At 39.6% G+C, this 16,041-nt stretch overlaps 3 protein-coding genes across 5 annotated transcripts in view; 2 read left to right on the forward strand and 1 right to left on the reverse strand.

Annotated features, from left to right (window-relative positions):
• Positions 1-2,384, forward strand: LOC131790360 (uncharacterized). Its single transcript, XM_059107562.2, has one exon. The coding sequence runs from the start codon at positions 439-441 to the stop codon at positions 1,696-1,698; it is 1,260 nt and encodes a 419-aa protein (XP_058963545.2). The 5' UTR covers positions 1-438; the 3' UTR covers positions 1,699-2,384.
• On the reverse strand, positions 2,237-6,973 carry LOC131790361 (tRNA-uridine aminocarboxypropyltransferase 2-like). The gene is made up of 8 exons (XM_059107563.2): positions 6,891-6,973; positions 6,111-6,258; positions 5,722-5,812; positions 4,870-5,029; positions 4,256-4,383; positions 4,026-4,154; positions 3,002-3,102; positions 2,237-2,855 (listed from the first exon to the last, which is right to left on the reverse strand). The coding sequence occupies exons 1-8, from the start codon at positions 6,937-6,939 to the stop codon at positions 2,795-2,797; spliced, it is 867 nt and encodes a 288-aa protein (XP_058963546.2). The 5' UTR covers positions 6,940-6,973; the 3' UTR covers positions 2,237-2,794.
• Positions 6,289-16,041, forward strand: part of LOC131790359 (dmX-like protein 2) — a 24,626-nt gene continuing 14,873 nt past the window's right edge. For all 3 annotated transcript variants that reach the window (XM_059107559.2, XM_066165881.1, XM_059107561.2), the window contains exons 1-12: positions 6,289-6,489; positions 6,930-7,055; positions 7,407-7,475; positions 7,577-7,655; positions 8,685-8,799; positions 9,204-9,270; positions 9,710-9,749; positions 9,964-10,108; positions 10,619-11,106; positions 11,543-14,223; positions 14,642-14,894; positions 15,398-15,591. In XM_059107559.2, coding sequence (XP_058963542.2) covers positions 6,397-6,489; positions 6,930-7,055; positions 7,407-7,475; positions 7,577-7,655; positions 8,685-8,799; positions 9,204-9,270; positions 9,710-9,749; positions 9,964-10,108; positions 10,619-11,106; positions 11,543-14,223; positions 14,642-14,894; positions 15,398-15,591 — 4,350 coding nt within the window. In that variant the 5' untranslated portion in view covers positions 6,289-6,396. The remainder of the gene's footprint in view (positions 6,490-6,929; positions 7,056-7,406; positions 7,476-7,576; positions 7,656-8,684; positions 8,800-9,203; positions 9,271-9,709; positions 9,750-9,963; positions 10,109-10,618; positions 11,107-11,542; positions 14,224-14,641; positions 14,895-15,397; positions 15,592-16,041) is intronic.

Raw genomic sequence — 16,041 nt, forward strand, 5'->3', positions numbered from 1 at the left:
TTACTTCGCAGCAAGAACTGCTCGCAAACTGGCCTAAGAAAAATCTTTTCGAAATTTATAGAACTATACTCACCGACGAGTTATAAAAATTTAATAAGGAAAAAACTCGTTTTACTATCGATACAAACTTCATCAATTTTAAATGCGTAATTTATCGTGAAATCTATCGGCCAGCCAAACAGATTTTCCCCTATGCTAATGTTGTGGTGTTTTCGGTCTTCTATACGCCTTACACGCATAAATAGCGAAGCATTTCTCCAATTGTTTCACTGGCATGTTTTTATTCATCCGCAGAAAACAATGGCTTGAAATTTCCCGAGGTTCAGTGTAGCCCCCGGAGCAGGTGCAACCGTAGAATCACGCCGATGCTTTCTTCAGCATGACAATACAATCTTAGCTCGTTAGGATAAACTCCGTTGAAGGAGAAAGCTGCTTTGTATGAAGAAAGTGGTTAACTCAGTGATAGCATTCTTGAAAAAGAAAAAAGAAGATTTTTCGCTGTTACGGGACTCAGCGCCTGTCGATGCTGGTGTAAGTCTTGATCGGGTCGAAGCTGAAAAGGAAGATGAGTTTGCAGTTATTAGGTTATGCAGACGATGTGTTATGGTTTACGAATACAAAACATGCAACAAATGGATGCTGCAACGTATATCACGACAGTGCGACATCGGTTTCGATGAGGACACAGCGGAACTTGTTCCACCAGTGGAAAACACTGACCAATCTTTCGACCCTTTTCACGAAAATTCTTTTCGAAGCTTTACTCATGTAAACCGCAATCGAATTTCAATGGCGCTAACCTTGATTTCTGACCACGTTATGCAACGCACAAGCAACAGCGACAGATTAAAATTTGGACCTCATTATCCGGTCTTCATTTGGTTACGAAACTGCGAAAGATCGAATGCCTTTCGAAATATCTACCAAGACGAAGATAATATATTGATAAAAGTGCGGTTAGATATGCTATCGTTGGCTAGTTTTCCACGTCCAGTTTCGGAGGTTTTCGAGGGAACAACTTTGGAAGTTTGGGTTCTAGCCCAAAAATTTTCTAAGCCGATAATTACACTGGAAATTGATGAAGAGTTAATCATTGGGTACATAGCTGATCTTTTCCACGTTGCTTTTTTCAATATTCCATTCTCCGTCAAAAAAAGGCAAGCTAAGATTGAAGGAATTTTCCGAGCTATTGACGAGATTCTCGACATCAGCGCTCATATTATGATGGCCAGCGGTGAATCCTCGGAGAATGCAATAACTGTCAAGGAAGTCATCACTGAGACAGCCATCGTAGTAACGTCAACAGCCGCCGAAAGCACGGCTACCGTTGGCATAGAAACGGCTGCGATGGCCCTGGGGCAAGCTGCGGCAGGTATAGCAATATCAGTTTTGGTCGACATCGCTCTAACCGCCGGAAGTGTGACGCGTTCGAAAATGCAGCGTGATAAAGGCTTGATAACAAACTCGCAGTTTAAGTCTACTGTAAGACGGAAGTTGTGTGACTCGGGTTGCCAGTTTATCGGAGGAACTACTGGAACCATTGTAGGGCAAGTACTCATTCCGGTGCCCGTAGTAGGGGCCATGGTTGGCGGTTTCTTTGGGAGTTTGATTGGAGTTGGAGTCAGTAAAGGAATCATAAAGACCTCAGAACTCATTGCTAAGGCTCATAATGCCAGGGCTAAAGCTATTACCGATTAACATAGCAGTTTTGAATTGACAACCAAAGTAATCCCAGCGACCAATCAGAACAAAGATTTAAATTGGAATTAGCCAATGAGAAATCAAAGTGAAAACGAGAAAATTGTTTGAAGCGCGGGAAAACGCAAATGACTAAGTCGCGATTGTTTTTAGTTATACATCTGATTGGTTAAAGGGATGGTCGAGTTTTCAGGACCAGTCACAGAGAAAGGTTAAGTGAAACCCAAGCAAACCTAGATTACTTTGGACACTCAATTGCAAATTGCTGAAGTATGAACGCTAACGGGTCGCGCCTGAGGAAATACGTTTGCTTTTACACTGACAACAGTCCTGGTCAAACGGACTGCTTTTGAACTGTGCTCGGGTATTGGTTATCGACAAGCTAGTGTAAACAAGGTTTATCTTGTTCGCTTTCAGGGGTTTGACAGGGGGTAAATATTGAATAAGTTATAATTTTGCTAAAATAAAACGCTCTAAATAAACACAAAACAAATAAGAAAGCTGTGTAACTAGAAGTAATAAAAAAAATGTAAGCATGTTAAAGTATTCTTCAGTTTTATTTACAGAAAAATTCTGCCTAGGGGTAAAGAAGAGCTAAAAAAGGCATAAGAGTGGCCACGTCTTGGTGAACGCAGTGCGACAGTTTTGGGTTCAATGATAACCATGTGCACAAAGAGATACTTAAATAAAAAGGGACAAAGTTTTGCTAGTGCATGCTACATTATCATATCCTGTACTGAAATCTTGTAGCGCACCATGAACAAAGCACATGAACAAAGTGACGGGGGCTCACGCTCACACCCTTAGCTTTAGAAACTCTTTACGAAGGCCAAGCTACTTTATAAACTAAGTTGATAAAAACAAATTATCTTAAAAACATATGAACAGTCAGATTCACAAAACTGTTTCCACAAAGCAAATGAGTTAGGACTCCGAAGTTTTCCCGTGTCTACCTCTTCTTATCTTGGACAAATTCTGTAAACCGGTATCCAAACCAGAAGCTCTGCGATAGCCCCAGTTAGGTAAAATGAAGGTTAAAAAGGAAGGCTAAATAGTCAATCACGAGTTTCTCCTTGGACGCTATTCTTATATCTTGTCATCTTTCCTTTTCACTCAATCCACCCATTTTCTTTCTATGACTTCGTTCTTGTCTTTTACTGAAAAAGGATTTGAAAGAGAAAAAGTAAGATGCAAATCGATTTCCACGCTATATTTTCACAAGAGTAACATCGGGAAACGAAATAAATTGCCAGTTTGACGTTAAAACAAGTTTCACTTCTTCATCACAAGATTTTCCACTTACGCTCTTAACATGATTTCGTCTTCATTTTCCTTATTGAAATGTACCACAGCACCATGCTCCAACTGTATTTTACACAATGCCCTCAAAGGTCGAATTAAAGTCTGAGGAAAAAAAAAACACAGGAATTGTTCGTTTTCAACCGTAAGCTGAGAGTATCTTACAGACATTACGCTGCAAACTAGAAACATTCAACGCTGTAGTTAGTAGAATCAGAAAGACGGTAAAGTTATAAGTTCGGAAATGAAATGAAGAGAGATGTCTTTTCGTCTTGTCACGGGCGTAGGACAGAGAAAAAATTCTGAGTTCTTATGAGTAATCGAACCTCAGATCTTCAGCTTAGGCGCTCCGATGCTCTCTCACTGAGCAACAGAGACTTCACGGTAAGCTGGATCATTAGTAGGTTCAGAGCTGAAGTTGTTGCACCTATTTTTTAATAATCAAATCTTAACCTGTTACACCCTAACATCATCATGTCATCATGCACATTTGCCATTCTGTTCTCTTTACATTACCTCAGTTGCTAACAAAGAGAATTTGTGAAAGAATCAAGGGCTTCTTTGGTTGGTGATCATTTCCTATATTCTCATGACCTTAAAATTTGATTCAGGGGGTGATATTGTAAGGAGAAATCAGATGTTAGTCACTCTTGGGGATCAAAGGGTTCAACGTTCCATGGTTGAAACAATCTGGCTGTTACCTCAGTCTTAAAGTATGTTTGTTTCTTAGGGACAATAGATCAATATCAGTATCTGGGTAACTGCCCACCTACCCCTCCCCTAATCCAACAACAGTCAATTGATAGCAAGTTAGGGTTATTGTTGGGCTAGGGGAGGGGTAGGTGGACAGTTGCCCAGATACTGATATTGTTCCTGGACAACTTAGGAAGACAGTGTTTGATGTATTCTAACAATTTGCTACTACTTACATCAACTTAATAGCACAACAATAATAATAGCACAACAATAAGACTATGTCAAGTACTTTGGTCATAAAACAATGAAGTTATTAATACATCATGCCTCACCTCTGCAATTTCCTCATTTTTCTCCAGAATAGATAATGACAAAGCAATGGCTTCAACTGTACATAAACTTTTACTGTTAGGCTGGGTTCTGATCACGTATTCACTGATGTGGTCATGCACTAATTGCACCTTGAATTAATTCAAGAACACCACAAATATTACATCTAATTTGCAGTACTTTAATTCACAACATCAAAATTCAAAAGGCATTTTGACACTTATGAACATACCTGTCTAGCTTGACATAAAAATGGATTGTTATGAAAAATATCCTTGGCTTGTCTCCATGTTCCATCAAGGACAATAATATCATAATTTTCTCCTAAGGGAGGTTCACCCAGTGTTTTTATATTTTCAGCTGAAAGTAAAGAGATATGGTCAGTTTGATGAAAATTCAAAACAAAAATGTGGTCAAGCTATATAATATAAAGGATGAGGTGAGCCTGGTATCCAGTGTGTAATACAGTGTGTCAATGCCAGTTTATTCTCCTGAGTGGAGAGGGACCTTGTAAGACTACAGTGTCTTGTCCACCAACACAATAACATGACCCTGTACTTAAAGCTAACTTTGATCATTTGATCTGCAGTCCAAGGCCACTGCTTCCTACACAAGAGAGGGATACAACAAAGTAATTAACTCTTTCCCTTCTGTCAGTGACCAAAAAGAGTCTTCTCCCATCAATAGCAAGTTACATTGTTGAGTAGGCGGAAAGGTGATGAGAAAAAAAAAACAGCACAGAGATAGGGTTTGATTTTACCACAAAGTGTACAGCAGACAATGCAGAAAATTGACATATTGATTTTGGGTGCAAAAGGTTTAATTATAAGATAATTTTGTGCCAACCTGTAGGTCCTGGATATAAAAGGAGTGTAGTTGGTTTGTCGAGTAATTCATGGAGATCTGGCCAGTCATTTTTGTGGAATCTTCTCCCACGTCTGATGACAATTTTATCTGGAGACAAACAAGCCTCCAGGAGTGGTACAGTTGTCAAAAGCCTGGATTCCTAGAAAGAGGAGTTTCCTTTATTCAATCATCATAGCAGCAAGTTAGGAAACCATGCACAGTATCATTTTTGACATCTCCTTCCCCTGTATTTCTGTTGATGCACATTCTGATGTTTTGCTTCAGACCATTTGTCTAAAGCCTGTGTTATAGGATCATGATGTTCATGTTCGAATAGCATCATTTTAAGTAATAGTAACCTGGTGACAACTATGACTCCCAGTAAGGATGATTCTGATTAGGGCTTTCAAGGGGGGCTTTCAAGGGGAGCTCACCACATGTAAATGCTACTGGTGAGGATGTTGATTGCTACGACTCTGTTACACTGTTAAAAGTGATATCTCCAATGTAATGGCTGCTTAAAAACTTACTGACAGCCCTTATGATGATAATGATAATAATGAGGATGGCAATTTTTAAACTGCATCATATGTCAAGGTAACATTTTTAAAATACCCATTTTCTAAATTTTCTGGAGGTGCATTTCTAAGGGTTTCATTAATTTTGCTTATGGAGTGGCCACTGATCATGGAATAAGAAGCTGTGAATATGAATAGGTCATACAAATTTGACTAAAAAATATTAACAGTGGTGTAAGATCGTTGGTAAGCAGCCGTTTTACTCACCCCCTCCTTCCCCAAATAACTCTGGATAACAAAGAGACATTTACAATATAAATCTAATAGGACAAACCTCACGAGGATGTTGCAACACGTGAATCGTAGTCGATATTTGAAGAAAATGAGAAGGAAAATGAGCGCATAGGCACACTGCAAGTGGTCTCCTATAAAACGAAAGAGAATTTTTAAGAATCCAAGGAAATCATGTATTTAACCTGTATGACATCTTACAAAAACAAAATTAATTTATATATATATATATATATATATAAATAGAAGGTAATATTGTTACTTATATATATATATATATGTGTGTGTGTGGGTGTGTGCGTGTGTGTGTGTATGTATATGCTAGACATTTGTACACAGTCTTTACTCATCTATCTGCTTTATTAGAACGTCAATCTTCACAGCAATGACAGCGGAAATAACAAAAAGTAAACATGACCAAAGTTTACTTACTTACACCTCGAACACATATCTCTTTTCTCCGGAGGATTCAAGGGAACATCGGCAAAACTGCGGAAAAAATCGTTTCCGTCTTCACCATCATCCAAGTCCGCCATTTTATTTTCCCTAATGGGATTAACCACTGACCAGCAACGTGACTCTGCAATGATCAACCAGCGGATTTCTCGATTCTAGTTGAGGCAAATTCATGTCAAGTAATGGCGGCGTTTTCTGTGTTGCGAACTAGAGTTTTTGTCGTTCTCTTTCCAAAACATGATCATGATTCTATCTTTTGATAATGAAACTTCATCAGGTATTAACAGGGGCGACGAATACATTCGACGACAAGGCTGCAATCGCCGTTGGCAGTGTAGATGATCACCCTTTCACGGTACAGTTCGAGCTGAATAATTTAATTACTGGTTTACGGTTTTGATCAGAAAATAATGAATTCAGAGGAAGGCAGATGTCAACATATCAATTATGGTACCACTATGAATGAATGACAATGTTTATTTCGCCTTCAATCATAAGAAATACCTCGTAAATTGGCTTATAAATTGATTTTTAGCCCAGTAACTAAATGACTCTAGAGATTGATATATATCATTTTAAAACTTTTCTTTTTGTTACAGTAAGCTTTGAAAATGCTATCAGGTCTTGAACTATATTGTGGAAATTCAGGCTAATCACAGAAGCCTAAAGCAAATTTTTTTATGCTCTTTATCGACGTGAAATATATTCCAGAAATATATTCCATGAACACTGAATTGAGATTATAGTCTGACATACGTTTGTTTGCTTTGTATTTGGTATTCTTTGTTTTCCAAGGCCTATGCATCTGGCTGTGATGTTGTTATCCTGTTGAGTGGCTTCACTCGAGTGCAGATTATTCCTGGTTCACTGTATGGTTATAAAGAAGTTAGCTGTATTGACTGCTGTGATTCTGATGGAAAGGTACATTTGTGCAATGAAATCAAAGCAGTGTTACAGTAGAGTGCTTTTCAAATGAGTGTTGTAAAACAAAAATCAAAGAAATTAGAACAGCCAATCATAGCCTTGCATCAGCATGCCCTGGAGATATGAAGCATGCAAAAAGTTTGGAGAGCATGAAAGAAGCTCTATTTAGGCTTGGGGAGGCTTAGCAGAGAGTAACTCTAGCTTTATCAGTGGTATAAGTGTTGTTTAAAGAGAATTTTTTTCTACAACACTTTAAGGAGTGCACACACTTGATTTATGCGCACCATAGGAATATGAAGGATGTCTGCACAATTAAATCTGAGACAAATTATCATTATTTTTTAACAGATTGCAGCATCTTATGGAAAACAGGTTATCATATTTGATGCCAAATCAGCAACAGCTGGTAACAACCATGTATGTCAGTATATATACTTACTGTATTTCTTAAGTTTGATTTAATCGTTTAAGGTTAAAGTTTTTCAGACTATGAATTTGCACTTTTGCTTGTTTTTTAGGGCTTTCCTTTTCATTGGGAAAAATCTGCAGAACTTTGCCTAAACTTTAGGATTACTTGTTTGTCGTGGAACAGAGAAGGTATTTCAACTCTGTTTGGATATTAGAGTCATTATTATTATTATTATTATTATTATTATTAATCTTAAGAATGACATCAAGCAAGGGCTGCAAGAATCATTCTGAAGGAAAGTAGTCTTAGTTGCCATCAACTGTTATGGCAACTAAGTTGCAAGTCCCTTAAGGGGTGTTCTACTATGCACAATTTAACTTTTGTTTTTAAGCGTTTCCATCACATTGCTCAAGATCTTTTTAAGAGTTATTTTATCAAGTCTTTGCATGTTTATTCCACTTGGCGTAATGGTTTAGGTATTTTAATTCCTAAAGTCCATACATAATCTGCCAAGAAAGGAACATTTTATACTGGAGCCCAGACTTTCAATAACTTGCCACTGCATCGTAAGGAAGTTGACTCTATAGTGATTTTTAAAACACAGCTTAATGATATTTTTTTTCAGAGTTCTGGAAAATCTTTTGGATTTTTTTAATATAGTTATATAATTCTTGGTTTTTATCCATCAACATTGTAAATAGTTTTTACATTTTTCTGTTGGTTCATGTGTTACAGGTATTTTTTCTTTAATTGTTAATTTTTTAGTCTCCCAGGGCACCCATTTATAACAGTTTCAGCTGAAGGGTTTACCCTGGTTGAACATGTTATTATTATTATTATTATTATTATTATTATTATTATTATTATGTCATTGTTATTTAAGCCATCAAGTATTCCTTGTTATTAGTGCTTCTGGACAAGTGCTAGTCTGGTGCTAATACTCATTTTTACCAGTAGTGCCAGATCTTTAGCAGTCCTTTTGCTGGCTAACTTACCTCTAGTACTCAGACTTTCTCATGGGCCAAGAAATGCTCATGTTGCAGTGGTAATAATAAGAGTTTGCAAGGAGGCTGGTGTTGTTTTTATTTATTTATTGACATTATAGTTCACAGGTTTTTTTTCCTATGGAAATGGAAAAACATTAACCTTGTGTAAAGATTGAACTTTTGTCAACAATGTCAAGGTTGGAGCACTCATTGCTCTGTTTTTTTTTCCAGGAAAACGACTACTTGTGGGAGGGGATTTTATTCAGCTGTGGAGCTGTGAAGACTACCATGAACAGAGAAACTTATTAGAGGAGAATGTGTTTTGGACATGTATTTGGACATGCAAGTATGTAGTATGTTATATTAGCTTTTAGTTTTCAAATATGTTTCTGTGCATTGGTTGTTTCATATCTGTACAAACAAATTTCTTTTTCATATGAACTTTGTAACAGACCTCGCCCACCATGGAGTCTCTGTGGCTCAGTGGTAGAGCATTGGGGTGTGGAATCCAAAGGTCTGAGGTGCAATTCCTCATGGGGACTCAGAAGTTTTTTTTTTGTCCCACACTCGTGACAAGACAAAACAAACATAATTCTCTATTTCTTTACTGACCTCAAAACTTATCATCTCTCTTATTTCTATCTACAAACATTACACTATTGACATTGCTGATGTCATTAATTCATCTGTTTTCACACAAACATTCTCTCTGTTTGATAAAAATGTAATCTTTGTGCCTTCTTGATTTAGGCCTTCTGTTCCAGTTCACCTTCTGCAGTTTTCTCCTGATGGCCAGTATTTCTGTTCAGTTGGAAAGGTAAACCTCAAAGATATGCTGTGTGTCTATGTCGAAGTTTGTCAAGACCTTACAGATGTTGATATGTGTGTCTTAAATTGTCTTTTTTCTTCCAGTTCAGGTCTTTTCCTGTTTTAATGTAATTTACATGAAATTTTGTGACAATAAAGACCCTAAAACCATTCACTCACAAGATCTCAATATTAGGTCTTTGTGCAGTTTTTCATGTATTTCCTTTAAGTTTAGTCCTGAGAATTTGGTTTTGAATCAGACAATATTCTGAAATTGATATCTTTGCCATCACTTCTCATCACCTTTCAGCTTTGAAATGTGTTGATATTTGTGAAGAGGAGCTGTCTTTTAGTAACTCCCAGATGAACAATGGTTAAAAGGCCAGAAGAGTTAAATGAAAAAAGCTTTTAGAACTAAATCTCTCTTTGCTTTAAATTTTTTTTTGTAGCATGATCGTCTTATCAAAGTGTGGTTTGACAACAACCAAGGTCAGTGTGTGTCATGAGGTGCAGCCAAGTTTGTTCTGATGCCTGTTCTGTTTTGGAAATTATGTTAATTGTTAAATGAAACAGGTCTATGAAGCTAACCAATCTATGTATATTGTTTCCAAAACAAGATACTGCTGCAGCTTATTCTCTTACTACATCCAGTCAGCAAATGTGCGTGGCACTATTTAATCTTCTACATTTTTGCACTTTGCAGTCAATCCACAATATGAGACTGAAGAGCTGCAAGAAAGAGGACAGTTTCTGAACAGTGGTGTTTTAGACTACACTTTTGTGTATCTGGCTCATCCTGGACCAGTGACAGGAATTTCTTGGAGAAAAACCAGCAAATATATACCTGTGTATGTAAACATTCTTTACTTCTTACCCCCGACAAGTTCTTGAGTGTGTGAGATTTTGATATATTACCCTTAGACTCTTGAGATCCAATTGATAACTTGCCTTAATTACAGTTTTTATATACCTCCCTGTAACTTATTTATGGTTAAGAGAATTTGGTGTCAAACTGCACTGACCTTCCTGATTGGTAATTCTATTCTCATCACTATTAGCAAATTCTGGTTGGTATAATGGTGTTGGTAAAGGAAGAAAAGGGTTAATATTTTCAAATTTTAAACAATGTTTTTCAGTTTTATATTTGAAATTATTATTCCACATTCCATTCCATATTAATTTTATGCATTACTTGGTCTTTCACCGTGTGTGTTACTTTCCTGGTCTCAGACAGACACTTTTAGGTCAATACTTTAGGGTACAAATTTAAAATTACCAGAAACCGGCTAACTTCACTGAAGAATTGCCAAGTCTAAATATCAAAAAATTTGTTTCTTTATGGTCTTATCATCTTTTAGCTCAACTGTAGCCAACTGTCTTCTTACTTCATGCACTGACAATGTCTGCCGCATCTGGTGTGAGTCCATCAAGCAAGGTGACCACAATGCCTCACCCTCCCATCCCACAAAGAATCATCACAGGTGCATGTGGCATTTATCACAGCAACCGAAAAAGCCTGCAGCCAAGGATGACACAGCAGAAGATCCTCTACTGAGATACCAACTGCCATCAGCCTTGCAATTTCACATCGCTGTTGCGGTGAATGCTCTGAATGATATTCCAATCCTGTCCTCGCTTGATTCCATCTCAAGCAGTAATCACAGTAGTTTTGTTCTTCACTGGTTGAACAACAAAGAAATTCAGTTTACCATGGCGGCTGAGTCGTGTCTTGGCGCACCAGTTCTCGCTCTTGAAGTGGAGAGTATAGACATCAGCGATGACTCTTCCAACAGTGAGGCAGAGCTCTTGGTGCCGAGTGACGAGGAATTTCCAGAATCTTACAAACGTAAGAATCAGCTAGATAACACTTTAGGTAGAGTTGCCATAATCTCCATAAGGCGTGAACTCCCTAGCGACCTTTTCACAGAAAAAGGCTCCACGCAGAGGATCCGATTTCAATGTATTAGCATTTTTTGTTTACAGTGCAGTTTGAGTTCTGTTGGTTGTCGAAATAGACTAGTCCATTTCTTGCCATAAAATGTTCAAAAAGATGAAGAGATATATGCTTAAAAGCCAGAGCAGAGCCAGTGCCCCAAAAGGTGCTAACCTATTGAATTTTCTGATGGAACAGAAAAGACTTCTCCTAGAGTCACAAGGAATCGAGTTTTGCCTAACCTTAGCAAAGCGACGAGCGTTCTAATTCTTTTCAGGAAGGCATCTGCAAAGGTTGGGGTAAATATGAATTTCTTTTACAGCTGTGGGTATTTTTATCTTTTCAATAGCTGTCAAGAAAGAAATATCTGCACCAGAGATGGCGAAAGAAATCAAGATCCCTTCCACACCGAGACCAAGAACTCCTTTAGATTACTTAAAACACATCCAAGATGACACACTTAGTGACGTTGAGGAATCAAGTACTTACGCCGCAGTGGTATCCTCATGTATTGGTAATCTTCTCCACGAGTGGTACAACAGCCCTGACACACTTCTCGCTGTTCATCCCGTAGATGGTTCACTTCTGGTGTGGCTTGTGGAATGGCTTGACGTGCAGAATGGTGTACCATACAGACAGCCTCAAGTTAGCTTTTTATCACGCATCCCCAATGTTCTTCCCCCTGCAGACGCGAACTCTTTATTGAACAAGCTCATTGTTTATTGTCCGAGGGAAGACAAAGTCCGAGCTCTGAGGAACGTGATGGTCAACAAGAGTGACGTAGTCTTAGCAGGTCAGCGGACGGCAACAAAAGCCAACGGAACGGGACTCAACATTTCCCGTTCAAGTTTTGGTAATTTGACTGGAGGGACGCATCCTACGGCTATCATGATTTCAACGCACAGAGACGGTGCTCTGAACCTCTGGCAACTTGCATTTGCTGACAACTCATCATTTTCTACTGTTGTTAGTGTTTCTCATCATGCCCGCAGATGTGGACATAGATATCCCATCACTAACATCTTAGCCCATCCAGAGCTGCCCCTGATGCTTTCCACGTCAAGTCACGAAATGGAAGCGAGAAAGGGCGAAGACAATTTGAACAATGTGGAGTTACTAAGTATGATAGATGACAAAAGCAAAACTCGAAAGCTACATTGCAACGAACTCATTGTGTGGAAGGTGGAGAGCGTGTCACCATTACGGCAGAGTGGTGGAGTCATGGAGCTCACGCGTGTAAACTCCTCTCGCCCAAATGCTTTTCTGAACATAGCTTGGGTTCCAACCCTTTTCTCTCACTCCCTGATCTCATTCGACAGCAGTACATCGATTCCGCCCCATGCTGTCGCTCCTTGTGCGTGTTTTTTGGCCTTAGATGGGACTTGTTACAGATTTTATCAAGTGATCTTGGATGCCAGAACTTTACAAGGTTATATATCAAGCAACAAGACCAGAACACGTTCAACTCTGTATTCAAGTGGTAGTGAAGGGAGTTTAGACTCATTAGATTTTGAAAGCCCCAGCAGTGCAGTTCCTGTTGAGTGCTTCATTGAGTCAATAGTCAGTAGACAATCTGGCGCAACACCTGGCTGTATTCTGAAGCTTTGTTCGTTAGCTGACTCTAAGGATGTCCTACGAGAGCCATTATTACTGCACGTTTTCACAGATAGCTCCGTAAAGTCCTCTTGTTTCTTTTCCTCTAACGAGAAACCGAGTAGTGGGAATGAGGAAGATCATCAACAAAGTTCGCACAGATCTGAAGACACTTTTTACGTGGTCGGTGTTGAGAACATCAACGATGAGCAAAGTGATACTGTGTCTATAATTTACATGTGGCAGGTCACTGTCACTGCTACCAAACCAGAAACGAGTCTGAAAGGATCAGGCTTGGAGTCGCTATCGACCTACCCAGAGGTTATACAGCCTTTAAGTAGAAGCAACAGTAGCGCTTCCAACAGGAGTGCGAGTCCCCTAAACTTGCCCCAATCAGGGCACGTGACTAGTAGTATCGTATCAAGGTGTGTTTGTCGACAGAAGCTTCCGCTTCCTAGTGGAACGACAATTAAAACAGCTACCAGAGCTGCTGATAAGATGTCGTCCTCTGCGGTAAATCCGACTTGTCCAGCGCGGTATTTGTTCACGTCGTCGTGTTCAGATGGGAAGGTAAGGTTTTGGTCATGCAGGGAAATTGTTTCAGAGGGTCGGTTCACGTGGGAAGAGACTTCATGGCTGTCAGATGGCAGGAAATGTGCTCATTCCACGGAGCATTCAGACAGCCGTGTGTTAGGACTGGATGCACCCGGGGAGGTGTTATCGCTCAGTTGTGCCTACACAGGGAGGATTGCCACGCTCTGCAGGAACACTGAAGAGCAGGAAAAAGAAAAGCTTGACTATTCAGTGTGTATCTGGGAGAATGAATCGTCAGGAGGAATGGACTGGATTCTGGAGGACACACTGAAACTCGACTGCAAGTTTCTCACCGATAATTCACAGATTCGTCTAGAATGGACTTCCGCCGAGGATAGTACGTACATTCTAACTGTTTGTATCGGCAATGAAGCCTTTATTTTGGGGTGTGCGTCAAGAATAGCCAATACAACTGTGAGAGGGGAGAGTACGTCCACTGGCAAGGAAACATGGCTGCTTCTTCACAGTGTTCATTTGACATCAGAGAACAAATGGCAGCTGCTAACAAGAGCACTCTCGTGGATACGCAATGGAGTCCTTGTGGTAGGCCTGGGCACCGAAATGCAGGTGTATTCACAATGGAGAGTAATGAAGGACGGCACCCTCTCCCCCTCGGACACCATGACCTTTGCTCCTACCGTAACCTTGCAGAAGGTCAGCGAAGTGTCCAGGGGAGGGTCAGGAAAGCTTGTCCCCTTGTCACTAACGCCAGGGGGTGGAATTGGTTTGTTTGAGGGAGCCGGAACTATAGCTCCTGTTTTACCTCAGTTTCATCCCAAGCATCTCATGGAACTCATGAACTTTGGCAAATTAAGGAGAGTCCGGGCGATATTACATCACTTGGTATGATTTATATTAAATAGTGTGTTACTGTAGTTCAGCATGAAATCTAAGGAGACACCGCCAACCCCACTAGTTAGAGTCCGCCAAAAATTTTCCTGTAACTACGCTAAGAACTTTAACTACGTCAACTGAATTAAACAATTTCTTCCGCATCAGCATTTAGGTAAATCACCTTGTTTAAAATAATCAGTACCTACTATATACCGAATAATAATTCAATGTTGTGGCACAAACGTTTTTAAAGGTACAAAATAAATTTTCTCGCCCATCAAGAAATTGAGAGTTCCTATTTTGGCATGGTGATCTTGGATTTGTAGCAAAAAAAAATGGATGACTTTTGCCAACGACGAGATTGGTGCCCTTTGTGATCTGGTCAAGCCCCTGTTCAGTGAATCACAGCTGCTTTCCTCTATCGTAGGTGTACTGTGTTGCTGGCCGTGAGGCCATGGAAGCCGCCACTAAAGCTGTCGTCCAATCAGCGCACAGCAGGCCACGTCTTAGCAGCATGAGTAGCATGAAGAGCATTGGAAACGTGTCAAGCTCAAGCGAACCAGACCTAGAGGGACTGGTGCCCGACGAAAAAGAACGAGCACTTTGTGTTCCGCCATTACCAATGTATGCTCTGCTTGCAGCTGATAAAGACACTAGTGGCAGTGGATCGGCTACAGCAGGTATTCATATTAGTTTGGCATGTCACGTAATATCGATTTTCTTCGAATGTCAAGCAGTCCTGTCACCGGAATTACATTTGATCGCATGAGTGATGATAATTTCATTTTATCAGTTTTAAGGGATTAGTTTACATACTTTTATCCAATATCAGCATTGGTACTTTTTGTTGATCTGTACTTTATGTTAACGGATGTTTACTGTTTAGACTTAGGACAACTCAAACTGAATAAATGGGTGAAATCAGAGAAGATGAGAATGGAGTATACTTTAAGTTTGGAAATCAGCGGCCTGACAATTGTCCTATGCAATGGTCGGACATCACTGTTGCTTGTCTTGTAGTTCTAAGTATTTCCAGGAAAAGTTTTTTTCAAAATTTCATATTTACGAAATTAATCATAACTTGGTTCTGTAAGAGTTTGGCTTTCAACTACTGGCGTACCCATGGATTTGAATGCTTTTATGTCGTAGTTTCGTAAAAATACAGTTCTCTCTGTTCCCCTAGCTGATTCAGTAGATGGAACACAAGGAACATCCGCTGATGAAACAGACTACAGTGCCCTGTTTGAGTTATCGCGTTATGGCTCCAGTTTTGAATCCGACGATGAAGACAACAGATTCTTAGAGAAAAAGAGAGCCAAGAGCAGCCCAACTCATGTGGCACAGGCTGGTAGTCCGGTGCACTTCGGCTTGGCACAGGTCGGTAACTACTAGGTTTTCCGTCGCAGAGCAGTAGAGATTTCGCAGTAACGTAGGGAGATCCCAACAGCAGCGCGTGTAGAAGGTTGACAACATCGTCACGCCTTTCGATTGTCTCAACACCAGTTCGCGCGTCGAAAGTGGATTTGATTCCTCGCCTTTCCGTCTTGTTGCATGAATTGGTATTGTGTTTTTTAAATCCACCGAGTAAGGTTTGCATGATACATCGAGCCTTGTAAAACAGATTGTTTCAGTCAAATGAACATATATGGTAGCTTAAGTAGCCTCGTAAACCCCATGTTAATACTTTTTAATTAAAGAGAGAATGTATTTTTTAAATTACGTATGGCAGTAGAGAAGGTCCTCAATCAGGCGCCTTAAAGGAGTTGTAGTAAATATTAATTGGAAGCAATTTGTGACGTCTCCTTGGAGGATGAAAATGGTTTTACG

The sequence above is a fragment of the Pocillopora verrucosa genome, chromosome 4 (assembly GCF_036669915.1).
Source record: "Pocillopora verrucosa isolate sample1 chromosome 4, ASM3666991v2, whole genome shotgun sequence".
Classification (NCBI taxonomy): Eukaryota; Metazoa; Cnidaria; class Anthozoa; order Scleractinia; family Pocilloporidae; genus Pocillopora; species Pocillopora verrucosa.

Bases quoted from the DNA above. Each gene is read 5' to 3' on its own strand.
- LOC131790361 (XM_059107563.2), bottom strand. From the start codon at position 6,939: ATGCATAGGCCTTGGAAAACAAAGAATACCAAATACAAAGCAAACAAA. The intron at 6,259-6,890 runs GTATGTCAGACT...TGATCATTGCAG, and splicing joins CAAATACAAAGCAAACAAAC to AGTCACGTTGCTGGTCAGTG. The intron at 4,155-4,255 runs GTATGTTCATAA...AATTAATTCAAG, and splicing joins TTTTATGTCAAGCTAGACAG to GTGCAATTAGTGCATGACCA.
- LOC131790360 (XM_059107562.2), top strand. From the start codon at position 439: ATGAAGAAAGTGGTTAACTCAGTGATAGCATTCTTGAAAAAGAAAAAA.